This window comes from Choloepus didactylus, chromosome 12, assembly GCF_015220235.1.
Source record: "Choloepus didactylus isolate mChoDid1 chromosome 12, mChoDid1.pri, whole genome shotgun sequence".
NCBI lineage: Eukaryota > Metazoa > Chordata > Mammalia > Pilosa > Megalonychidae > Choloepus > Choloepus didactylus.
In genome coordinates, this window is record NC_051318.1 from 64,753,270 (window position 1) to 64,767,054 (window position 13,785).

At 35.4% G+C, this 13,785-nt stretch overlaps 1 protein-coding gene across 3 annotated transcripts in view; it reads right to left on the minus strand.

Moving 5' to 3' along the window:
* Window positions 1-377: 377 nt before the first annotated feature.
* The window catches only part of PIBF1 (progesterone immunomodulatory binding factor 1), a 360,124-nt gene continuing 346,716 nt past the window's right edge, over window positions 378-13,785 (minus strand). For 2 of the 3 annotated variants that reach the window (XM_037799988.1, XM_037799987.1), the window contains 2 exons: window positions 12,884-13,057; window positions 378-995 (listed from right to left, as the gene is read on the minus strand). In XM_037799988.1, the coding sequence (XP_037655916.1) occupies window positions 942-995; window positions 12,884-13,057 (228 nt within the window). In that variant the 3' untranslated portion in view covers window positions 378-941. The remainder of the gene's footprint in view (window positions 996-12,883; window positions 13,058-13,785) is intronic. The other variant, XM_037799986.1, reaches the window with a different exon arrangement.

The following is a 13,785-nucleotide window of genomic DNA, read 5'->3' on the forward strand; positions in this document are numbered from 1 at the left end:
GGGGTGTATTGATTTTGCTACCCCGGTGGACATGGAGCATTTTTGGTTGTCACAACTGGGGGTGGGGGTGGGATGTTACTGGCATCTTACTGGCATCTAGTGGAGGTCAGGATGCTGCTAAAGCTCCTACAATATTCCACCCCTCTCCCCTAACAGAGAATTATCTAGCCCCAAATGTCAACAGTGTCAAGGTTGAAAAAACATGATATATATTTCCCCTCTCCCTCCCTTTTCTCCCTTTTTTCCCATAAATTATAGGTCTTAAATGAGAAAAGGAAAAATCCTGTTTTTTCCCCCTCAATAATCAGAAATTTGGTCCATATTACATCTGGCCCAGCACTATTTTGACCAATGTAACAATAGACTTTCCACCAAATTTTTATTTGACCTATAGAATAACAGAATTTTCACCAAATTTTATTGGTTAATAATAACATGAAATACAAGAAAAAATAGAGCCCAAAGAAATAATCAGCAATCCATACCCACTTACGTGGTATCTGACCACCATTATTAGGCATTTGAAATGCCTTCTAGTAGACTTCACAGATGATTCTCCATTTTTTTTTTTAATGTAATGTGTCTTGGCACTTGTTTTATGAGATCTTAAACTTGGAATTTATTTAGTCTAGAAAATATATACCTAATCAATATTTATAAGCCACATACTTTAAAATGCACTGAACAATTATGAAAGCTACAAAATATAAATCAACAGGGCACACCATATTCTGTATCAAAATAGACAAAACCAATACAAAGTATACTATCTTTTACATTTTATACATTTTATTATGCTGAAATCTGTTAATTTAACATTTAGTTTAAATAAACTTTAAATTAGTTATTTTTAAAATGCCAAGTACATGATTAAGACAAACTTTTTTCATCAGAAAAATAACTTCCAGAGTAATAATGATGTTACAAATACATCCGAAACACTAAGTCTTCTTCATCTTTAGTTTCTTAGACCACTCAGGTGCTTCTTTTTTGGTCTGTTAAAAAAAAAAAAAAAAAAAAAATCAAACCAAATGCTTACAAGTAGGACAAAAGAGGTAATTCAGAGAACTAAGTACCTAAATACATTGAGGCTTTAAGTGTAAAATTGCTGTAAATAATTTCTTTAATTCAGAAGGATCCTAAAGGACGAAAGTTTTGTCTGTGACAGAAATAATCTTTCACTTGGTGTTCTAGTTTGCTAATGCTGCCCTTTTGCAAAATACCAGAAATGGATTGGCTTTTATAAAGAGGGTTTATTTGGTTACAAAGTTACAGTCTTAAGGCCATAAAGTGTCCAAGGTAAGGGGCTACCTTCACTGAAGAATGGCTATTGGTGTCCGGAAAACTTCTGTTAACTCAGAAGGCTTGTGGCTGGCATCTGCTTGTTCCCAGGTTATGTTTCAAAATGGCGTTCTCCAAAATGTTGCCCTTGGGGCATTCTGTCTGCTCTTAGCTGCAGGTGCTCTTCAAAATGTTACTCTCAGTTGCTCTCAGCTCTCTGTGTGTTCTTCCAACTGTCCCTTGTGGCTGTAGCATGCTCTTTCCTTCTGTCTGAGCTTATATAGTGCTCTAGTAAACCAATCAAGGCCCATGCTAAATGGGCAGGGCCATACCTCCATGGAAATTATCTAATCAGAGTTATCACCCACAATTGGGTGGGCCACATCTCCATGGAAACTTCACTCAAAGAATTACAATCTAATCAACACTAATATGTCTGCCCACACAAGATTGCATCAAAGATAATGGTGTTTTGGGGGATATAATACATTCAAACCAGCACACTTGGCATATATATATGTGTAGGAAAAGACATATACCTATGTGTTTCGGCAAAAACCCTGTACTTAACATATTTTACAGAGGTTAGTATTTTATGAATTGATTCTATTTTCAAAGATAATTATAAAAGTGAAGGACACATCCTTTTAGCTCTCTTATCTATATAGATATGGATCTTCATTCACTCAATAGATATTTATTGAAAAATTACTCTGCCCAAATTATTGTGTTTTGGATCTTTTGAATTGCTAAGCATTTACCAGAGTATGTCTGGTTGCTGTTTAATCATTTCACCCTGAAAAGATGAAAAGAGTCAGGCTGTACAGAGTAGTAAGAAAACAGCAGGGAGGAGTACCATTACAGGACAAAGTACTAAGAACTCCTTATATGAGGAATCAAAACATCCTATTTTACACAATAGATTATAGTAAATTAAATATGCAGTTTATTCTTTTCCCACTTGTATCTGCTTAAAACTGTGAAGGACTGCATTTCTAAATATACATACATACAGGTACATAGGCATATGGATATGTATAATAGTTTATCCCTTTACCTTATTTATTTATTTATTTTTTAAATATTAAAAAGGAGTCAGTCTTCCCAGATGTTTTGTGTACATTATAGAGACCACACCAGGAGAAAGATGTTGGTAAAAGAAAAAAAAAAAAAAGTTTTAATACTCAAAAAAAAGGCAGTACAAGATTTTAAGTGACAGTTCCGCCCTGACTTTCCTTTTATCTAAGTCTTATCCACTGTAGACAATCTCCTCCACCCCACCTTTCACTCCCCTCCACATTGACACATTTTTTTATTCAGATGTGTTAACAAAGCAGATGTGCTGCAGTCAAGTATAGCTCTATCCTGGACACTAAATGCTTTTCCATTCCTTAAGGCGAATTTTCAGATGTTTGATCACACCCAATTTAAGTTAATTTCATAGTTTGCTCCCATAAGACTGTATGCTCCTATTCCCAGGTTATTTTGGGGGAACTTCACTATCACTGTCATGTTCTAACTAAATTTAACTTAGGAGATAAGACCCTTTAGGATCTGGCCCATATTTTCAACTCCAATCCTATCTCTTGACATTCTCCCACATGCACTAAATTATTTGTAGTTCAAATTATTTTAACAGTACTTTATTGAACACCTACAACATGTCAGGTCCTTGTGTTAGGTTCTGGGGATATAGAAATGAGTAAGACCCTGTGAAGAGGCTGCTGGTTGCCTAGCCTGTACCTATTTTGCCCTTCTTAATAACAGAGCTGTGATTGAATTAGAGGAGTAATGGGCTCACCTATTTAGACTATATTTATCAGCTTCCCTTGCTGTTAGGTAGGCCATGTGACTCAGTTCTGGTCAATGGGATAAAAGTTGAAGATACTGGCAGAACTTATGGGAAAACTCTTTTAGAAAGGGAGATGGTATTTCCCACTTTCTTCTTGCTTCCTACTTAGAATGCAGATGTAATGGTTGAAGCTACAGCAATCATACTGTGCTTCTGAGGACAGCGGCTACACACCAAGGATAGAGGAAGAGAAAAGTGAACAAATGTAAATCCCTGATAACTTCAAAAGCCATACGCTAACCTTGATATGCTTATCTCCAGGTCTTTATCTGAGAAATTAAAATAATTTCCTTAAGCCATTAAACTATTAGTGGGCACAATTCCTACAATGCTGACCTATCCTCAAATAATTCAGTGTTTACCTTGTTTAATGTTGTACCTTCATCAGTAAAGTGTCTGGCCCCCAGTAGGCACTCAACGCCACGCTTCTTTTGACTTCTGTGGCTTTGAGCAAAGGATAGCTAAAGCACAGGCTGGTGAACCATGAAACAGTTCCAGTCATTTGTTAACTTCAGAAACTTGGGCAAGTTAATGACTTCTCAGTTACTTCATATGTAATATGGGGATAATAAAAAATGACTGTGCTGGATATTGTCCTCAGATTTCCTCTCTAACCTTTTCCATCCTTCTCTGTGCCCCACGAGGCTGTCAGCCTTGCCTTCTGGTTTCTGACTAGGTTCAGCCAATGGAAGGCACAGCATGTTGTTGGTGGGAGAAGAAAGAAATCGGAATATTTATTGCTTAGCTCCTTTTTGCCTGGTCATGATTTGGCAGTGGCTAAATTCTTCGAAGGAAAATCAAAGTTTCCATAAGGAGGCTCTAATACCTTCTCTTGCCCCCTGAAGGCTAGGAGTGGTTACAGCTTCACAGAGTTCCTATTACTGAGGAACGTTCATCATCACCTGTTGGTTTCCATGTGCCTGTCCCTTCAGAATGTGTTGTTTCCTAAAGGATTCAGTAATCTACCTCAGAGAGTTGTTAGGAGGATAAAATGAAATAATGCACGTAAAGCAGTTAGCTCTCAATAAATGCTAACTATTAACAGTATTTCCCACTTGATGTCCTTCCTCTCTGCCTGAGGAACTCATTCCTATTTGTTTTTCTAGACTTAAATCAAAGGTCACCTCCTCTAGGAAGTCTGCTCTGATACCTTAAAGGCTTCTTTTGGTGTTCCTGTCAAGAATTTAAAGCAGACAATACTACCTTATGGTATGATCATTACAATTGCTGACTTGAATCACTCACTCAATAAACTGTGAGTTTCTTAAGGGAAGTCAAAAAATAATGTTCAAAAAATTTGGTTAAATGAACAAACACACTTCTATTGCCAATTTTTAATCTAAATGAGTTATATATTAATAATAGTATGTGGTGGCTGGTCTCTATATTACCCACATTTTTACATTGGATACAATTGGATATCATTATAGTTTTGAATCACTAATTAATATTTCATAGCCTAAACTTTAGTTTTTTAATGTAAAACAGATACCATAGAACTTTTCCTGACCATATGATTTAAGGTATACTTTAAAGATTATAATATTTGGGAGCATTTAATTTTAAAATCTCTTCCTATGTGATTTTATTTTTCTTCATATTCCACAGTAATTAAGAGGTGTGCTTGTGACATAAAATATAATATAAAATATGAGCACTCGTCTAGTTACTTTACATACCTCTTTCACTCCATTTTCAATTAGCAAGTATTATTTGTCCCCCACTCTTCTTTCTCTGTCCCTTACCCCACTCCCAAATTTAACACTACAGCTGCCACTTCTTCCTCCTTGTCCACTCCCTACCCCTACTCCCAACTTCTAAACTTCAGCATTAATTAATAATAAAAGTCTGCTGCCACTTTTCCTTTTATTCCTCTAATTCATCTTTCACTGCTGCTGCCAAGGTCTGAGAATACAAATGAGACTCTTTCAGTATTCTGCACTTGCCTCCTATTTAGTATTTATCACAGTGTATTGTGATACAGTTTCCATTATTGGAATGTGAGACACTGTGCGTGGAGTAAAGCTCAAATTAACACCTTCAAAAAAATGTGCCATCGACTCAGAAAGACAATTCAAACTGTCTCAAAAACGTTTTGAGAAACAGCAGCAGTACTGAAAAAGTGTATTGTTTCCAATGGTAACTAACTGGACTTTGCTGTTAAAAAAGTTAAATTAGCAGCCCCTTCCTCATAATGTTGACACTCCTTTTCAATATGAACAAGTTAGAATGGTCACTACCTACACATCCCTAAAGATCAAGAAAGTGATTAAGTAAGAAGAAGGGGTAGCAATGGATAAGATAGGATTTGTGCCGGTTTGAATGTATTATGTCCCCCAGAAAAAGCCATATTCTTTGATGTAGTCTTGTGGGGCAGACGTTTTGGTGCTGATTAGATTTGCCTGGAATTTGCCCCACCCAGCCGTGGGTGATGACTCTGATGAGATATGCCCATGGAGGCATGGCCCCACTCATTCAGGGTGGGCCTTGATCAGTGGAGCCATATAAATGAGCTGACTCAAAGAGAAGGAACTCAGTGCAGCTGTGAGTGACGTTTTGAAGAGGAGCAAGCTTGCTAGAGAGGAATGTCCTGGGAGAAAGCCATTTTGAAACCAGAACTTTGGAGCAGATGCCAGCCATGTGCCTTCCCAGCTAACAGAAGTTTTCCGGACGCCACTGGCCATCCTCCAGTGAAGGTACCCAATTACTGATGTGTTACCTTGGACACTTTATGGCCTTAAGACTGTAACTGTGTAGCCAAATAAACCCCCTTTTTATAAAAGCCAATCCATCTCTGGTGTTTTGCATTCCACAGCATTAGCAAACTAGAACAGGATTTAACAAAGGATTATGAATATTGAATCTTTTTATAAACATATATTTTTTAGATGCTAGGGTATTAGAATAGCTAGAAGGAAATAACTGAAGTTGTGGAACTGTAACCCATAACATTTTTTGAAATTTGCTAACTACTTGTTAAACTGTAGTTTGAAAGGTTCTGTATATATGGTATATTTCACAATAAAAAAAAGTTACATTATTTTATATTTCACATTCTATCATATAAAGAAAAAATGTAAAAAATAAAGTAATAGGACCTTAACTCTTATGTATTTAATAGCAAAGCAGGTTTCCATCTGAATCTGTTTTTACTTGGGTGTGCTGCCATTTAAACTTCCCTCAGTAATACAAGAAAGTGATGCCATCTAAAAAAATCCAGTTGCTCAAAAATCTTTAGCATGTAGGTTCTTCTTGAGCTTGTAAGTGTCACTTTCTCAGGAAGGCCATTCTACTCCATTCCTCATTCCCCTTTCCTGTTTTACTTTTTCCATAGCTTTTGTTGTTTTCACATCCTATATAATTTACACTTTGTTGGTTGGTTGGTTTATAGTCTATCTCCATCCAAGGCTGAAAGCTTCAGGGAGGCAGGAATTTTTATATCCTTACTGCCTAGAACAGTGTTTGGCACAAAGTAGGTGCTCAATAAATATTTTTTGAATAAATGCGTGCATGAATGAATGTTGTTTGGGTCTGCTATAACTGAGCCTCTCAGTTCTGTTTAAGTCTTGACGTAAAGTCTCATGTGAGTCTTAATTTAAGAGTTTCCCCTACATAATATGATAGAAAATATCACTAACAATAATGTAAGAATGTGGCTTCAACTAATCAGGCACATCACACTTTACAAGCATGATGAGAAGTATTTATGATTCCAATCAGAACCTCAATTATTGAGTGGAAATGTTAACAAATAAGGCATGGAAACAGCATATTCTGCTGTATGAAGTCAAATTCACTGTTGTACTTAATCCTTCTATTGGTGAACTTCTGCCCTCAGTGATGATATTGTCAGAAATTCACGTTCTCAGTCAATTACATTAGGATCGGATATACATTAGTGATACCTGGTCTAAATTGGTATCTAAGTCTAACCATACCAAAATTTAAATACACTCCAATTAGATGATAGTGATTGTGGAAAGTTGATTTCTGATTCTCATTAAATGTGTATTATTCTTCATTTCTAGATATTTTAGTCAATAAGGTGCTATCCATTATGGCAGCCCTGACTTCCAGACATTGAGAGTTTCTAAGCCTTTGTCAACTCCTGATTAGTACTGAGCAACTAGCATAAGACAGATCTGGGATTGGTAAGGGATGGTCCATGGTGTGTTTTTGCATGGACTGTCTGCTAAGGAATGGTTTTGACATTTTAAAAGAGAGGTTAAAACAAAATGGAACAAAACACAAAAAATGAAGAATATGCAATGGAGACTATGTAGCTCAAAAAGTCCAAAATACTAGTAACTTGCCCTTTACAGAAAAACTTTCCTGACTCCTGATAGAAGACTGCTAAAAAAAAAAAAAAGGGTGCAATAAAATAATTCAGATATACAATTAATCGCTTTTTTATTTTAGTAACTCCACTTTTTTTTAGCTGTTTGAGTAGTAGTGTTTCTTTTATACTACTGTCCTTAGAGTTACTTGCCCTCAAATCCATAGGATGGTGTTTTATGTAACAAATTTAGATTTGTTTCTTCAGTTATTAAAATAATTAACCTTTTAATTGAGGTGGACACTTATGTTTGGTAATTTTTTATACTGGGAACACTGCCTCAATTTTGTTGTGCTGTTTAGGTTAATTACATTTGTAATTTTATAAAGAAACAATACAGCCTCAACGTACACCAAATTCCAGATTTAGTAAAGAGCTCAGAAAGCTGTGGAAGAAGCAAATGACAGGAATAACTAGAAATCTACCAAAAGTAATTTACTATGTTACCACGTGATTCCGGAGAGACATAACTGATAAGATAGGTACCTTCGTGTCATCTAGAGGTAGACAACTAAACCATAAATATAATGTGGGGATTATAACATATTAAAGTATGTTAAAATGAGAAAGAATGATGTCTGATAAATGCAGACATAGTAAGCCTGGTAGATACTCTGGGAATCTAGGAAAAGAATCTATTGGTGTTTAACTAGTACCATTTCTCTAAGGAAAAGAAAGACTATGTATGATAGATATATTACTTTGTTTTCTGAGAAACATATGAACTGTGAACCCAATAAATAAATATTTGTGAGTATTTATAGGCAGGGCCCAACTTAACGAGAATCTAGGATAGTTGATCCAGTTTACTACACCATATGAGAGACCCTGTGAAATCATTCAATCATCTTTATCCTACTTCCATGCTCACTAAGAAATTCCTTATTTCTAATTTAGCTTAAGAGCTAAACTGCTTCAGGAAGAGGTTGCAATTAGTATTTCTGACATTAGTAATTGAAAAATTATTATTTTCTAAATGTAAGAGTAGGTAACCAGTTATCTTGAGGTCTGATCACACTTGGATGAGTTGAACCTAGATTCAACATTAATAAGTGAGAACAGAGCTTCCAAACAAATGTGCCAAGAAAGTGTTATAGATATGGTGAGCTACTGAAGCCCTCGGCCACACTGGCAAGGCCTGGGGCAGTTGGAGCCTATTCAATCTACCAGCAAAGTTCATTTACCGCAGTGTGCCATACAAATATACTTTTCCATGTGTAATATTAGGTGAAAAGAGTTGGAAGGCACATGACCCTGTGGCAATGCGACCTCAGTGTGGCATCTTGTGTCACCTACTTAGTATATCCAATTGTGTTTGTCATAATATTTATTTCAAATAACTGCTAAATTTCATTTTTGGTGAAAATTATAAAATATCTCTATGAACAATAATAATGAGATAAACTATTTTTATAACCTATATACTTTTATTTCCCATTTGTCCTAGAGAAAGTGTTAATGGGTGGTGAAATGACTAGTCTGGCATAAGACTGTAGTAAGAAAGGAAGAGATCTAGATACAGAAAATACCTATTAGCTATCCTATTCTTGAATAAGGAAAAGGAGCACAAGTTAGAAAATACTTTATGAATATTTCATTTTCTTTCCACTTGGAATTTCTAATTCTCTAGAATCATCTTCCCTTGTCTAAATACTAGCCATTCTTCAAAGACAAGCTGAAATACTTCTTTTCTCACAAGGCTTTCCTGGAGCCCACCAATTATCATAGTATCTATTCTTTCTGTGAATTTCAATGGCAGTTTGTATTTTCCTTAAAGTAGTTACTCAATTTCCCTTTATGCTATTATTATCTACTTATCCTTGACCCTAGAGAAGTGTTTTTTAAAACTATCTTCACTATCAGACAGTCTACAATGTCTATCAAAAGTTAGACATTACTTTTGTATATAGTCAGCACACACTTGTTGAATTAAGTTGTACTTATTCTACTATTTTTCCCCTTCCAGTGGACCATATGTAGTCTTCTAAATCACATCTGGAGAAAGACATGGTTCATATAACCACTTACATATAAATTATGTAAGCTTAATTCACCCTTCCAACATATGCTAATCAATGAAATAACCAATATGAGCCCAGACCTGAGCGCCCCACCCCCCCAAAACTTACTTGTAACAGAGTTTTCATAAATTATATCTCAGTGCTGAACATTTTTATTATAGTCTTTACTTGGAGCCTATGGCTCGTTCTTATTTTAATGTTTACAATCAGCTTGGAGAAAAGACTAAAAGCAGGGTTCCTGGTATCTGTATTTTTGAGACGGAACTGAGAAATTAGTGATAATGATATGAATCCTGAGTATAAGTGGTGTTTTGGAATAGGATGGCAGCAGAAAACTAGTGAAAGATAATGTAAGCTGCTCTGGAAGGAAAAAGGCAAGGTGGTCCAAAAAGGATTTGGAGAGCTCCTTTTCTTTTTTCTAGGAAGGAGATAAGTGAGGCCAGAAAAAAGAGCTAGCAGAGCTAAAAGCCACCTTGAGAGACAAAGTAAGTGGGAATGAACTGGTTGTTTCTGAATGACAGAGAATGAAGAAGTGTTGGGAGGGAGCTGCTGATTTTGCCCTTCCTCAGGTTTAGTTTAACAGTAAAGTTCCTCACTCAGTTTAGTGTTTTACTAGCTAAGGAGGTAACTAAAAACTGGGGAGGCAAATAACTGCTATTCTTTTTCCCTCAAATAGTTAGCAAATACTTGAGTGTCCGCTTTGTGTGCTGTGCAAGGCAATGGGAACACAGCCTCAGTCTTTAAAGCATTTAGGTTTTGTGGTTCAATCTAGTCTTTATTGGCATATTAAATGTCAGAACAACAACCTTGCCACAGCTATTCAAGTGGCTAGAGTTATTCTATAAAATGTACCTTTTGGGGTGGTCTTCATATCTAAGTATTACCTGCATACTGCAAAATGTTCACATATTATAAAAGCACATAAAACAAAACACCTCAAGCTCTTATTTCTTTTCCTTCCCTACATCACAGTTTTACCCCCACCCCATTAGCCGGTAACAGTTTTGTGTGTGCTTTCCTCATATTTTCCATGCATATACAAACATGCATGCATGCATACATCCTTGAATTCAATATCAGGGAAAAATACCAAATAACACAGCAAATAATTTCAGCTAATGGATGTGTAAGTTAGAAATGTTATTTTCATTTCTGCTGTAAAACCTTAAGATTATGAAATGAAATGATTACATCTTATTTTCAAATATTTGAATCATAAATTCTTTATTAATAAGACCAGATCAGAGAAAATATAAGAAAATAGTATAGAAAATTGAAAATAGTGTTATTTAAAAGAATAACTGTAAAAAATATGAAGCCTTAAAAGACTCATAGCATGTTAGTTTAAAAGAAGTCCAGAACTCACTTCATATAAACTCCCTCCCATTTTACAGATAAGAACAAGCTTAGGGTGCTAAATGACTTGTCCCATTTACCCAGACGGTTTACAGTACTAATTTTTCATTAGCACATAGCCTTGAACTGACTGGTTTACAGTATAACCTGTTGGTTGGTTTTCATTAGGACATAGCTGAGTTCAATATCTGCTTTGAAATTTTTCCCTTATTATAAGAGAAAGTTCATTGTAGAGAAAAATAGAAAATACAGATAAGCAAAAAGAAGAAAAAAACTCGACCCAATTAATATTTTACACTTTGGATCTTCAGAAATCTTAATGTTACTCATATACAAGTTAACAGCCAGGATTTCAAGAAAGGTTACCAAGCTAAAATCAGAAATGTAGGAGGGACAGGGTCAAGAAGAGTAGTTAATTGCTTCAAACAAAGTAGAGACAGAAAAATAGATCAGAGAATGCTGATAGGCTTTAAATATTTATGGTTTTCATCTAATCCTACTTTTCATATTAATGTCCATGCACTCAGCCTGAATTCTTCCTATAGATTATAAAATAGTAGCTGTTATCATAGTATCTGCCATAATCTCAGCCCCTGGTTTCTAAGGAAAACTTCTCTAGCTAGGGTCCTTCTCCATAAATAGCCTTAGGCAGCTATATTTATTATCATGTGACCCTGCTGAGGAGCCAAAGTTGCCAGGGGTGGGAGGAGTTAGGGGAGTGTTGGAGAAGGGGGCATACACCAGACTCTAGGGCTGACTAATTGTGCTAAGAAGTCGTGCCACAATGAGCATGCCCTAATATGAATAAGCTGTGCCAATTACATTCTTGCTCTTGGAAAATATGGGGAGAACTAGGTTACAAGAGAGTAGATGTAGAAAGGTTGCATAGAAACTTGTCTTCAGACAAAGGGCCATGAATAAGTTAAAATTAGGAGAAAGTGGAAATTATGAGTAAGCAGAAACTAGGAGAGAAACATATACACAAAAGGAAGCTGATGTCCACTAGAGGAAAAGATCGATGGATTTAGTTGCTGAAATCCCTAAGAGCTCTATACAAGCTGGTCAGTCTAGGCTTCCTGTTTTCTCCATCCTGTCAGCTAGGTCTCCCTTGCTGCCATATGTATCCTTACAGTAATTATCCCTTATTTGATCTAGATTGCAACTCTGTCATTTTTTAAAAAGGAGACTGAATTATATAATCACTAAGAAATCTCTTGCATCTCATTGACCTTGAGTAGCATTATCTGAATGTACAATGAAAAGGCTTAGATCAGAAGTGCCCACACTTGACCAATTATTATAATCATCTAGGGAGTTGAAAAAAAAAAAGGAAGACTCTGGGGCTTTGCTGAATCAGAATATCTTAGAGAAGATCTTTCTAATTTTGAGTCTCTACGTTCAGAGGGTAAAAATCAAGTTTCTTCTGAGAAATGAAAGTATTGTTGGGATACCTTGCTGAAGTAAAGTGAAATATTTAATAATGTTAATCCTATTTTGAGTCTGTTGCCTTTTTATCCTCGTTCTTATTATTTGTGAAAATATATCATTTTCAATATTTCCTAATTTATCTTCTCTACCTTTAATCCAAATTTTCCTAATTTCTTTGCCTAATTTCTGTGCACATACATTTCTACCTAATGATACATTTTGGTTTACTTCAGTATGATTGGTTTTACACTTTATGAAGAAACTTCTAGAGCAAAAAATACTGTTTTACCAGTGGTGTGTGTGTGGGGGGGGGAGGTGATATTTTGCATCCTTTTATTCTTATGTAAATTAAAGTGCCTTTTAAATTGCCCTATAATTAGTCTCTGGAGGCATGGGGAGGTAAACTTTAGGTTTAGGCCAATTTCCATCAGCTGCAAGATAGGTAATTACACATTCAGAAAATGGATTAATATAGATGATCTTACAAGGCCCCTCTCATAAAACTATTAAAATTAGTTTGAAACCAATATAAATGAAAGAAATTTAAGAGTAAAATATATTTAGTGTAACCAGAGCTATGAAAATTCTGTTATTTTTTATTGTACTTACAAAAAGTGTTGGTTTGGGTATAAACGTACTGTCTTCATGTTCTCTAGGCACATCTGAAGTCTTTGATTTCTGATTTTCCATCACAGTTTTTGGTTCCCTTTTAGTAAGAGGTAAGCTGTCCCCATAATGCTTACTACGCATATTAATGAGTATCTGTTTCATAGCTGCCAATTCCTATTGATATATCAAAAGAGAAGAAAATAGCAATTGGATTTTAGCAAGCAAGTTAATAATGCATGATATTAAAACATTTACATTTATTCTTGAAGTAGAAGGGATATTTGAAGCAAGTATACTGACATAGACAAGGAAAGTTGTGGAAATAAAAAAATATTAATATACAGTAATGATGCACACAAACTTTATAATCACTAATCCTTTTTCAGTATGATAACTGGTAATTATAACATTATATAGTTGAGTGGTTCCCAGATTTTTCTACACATTGGAATCTTCTGGGGGAGCTTCAAAAATATGGATGCCTTTATTCCACACCTTCAGAGATGGTCTGAGAGTGTGGCCTGGGCTTTGGAATGTTTTTAAAGATCCCTAGGTGATTCTAATGGACAGACAAATTTCAGAACCACAGGTATAGCCTGTTTCCATTGTAGTTTTTCTCTTTTTTTAATGCAATTTTATTGAGATATATTCACATAAAGTTTTTCTATATATGATCGTTAGCAGATTATTTAGGCACTTTGCTTTTTCCCCTTCTCCCTCTTAAACTATGCTTTTTCCTTTTGAAGTCTTATAAGCTGGTAGGGAAAAAGAGTCCACATCTTTTTTTTTTTTTTTTTTTTTTTTTTTTGGCTATGAATCAGCAGTCCAAGCAGTAAGTTTAGTATTGTTTCAGGATTTTTTTAAACCATGTTATCCCCTTATCCCTTTTATAAATGATAACT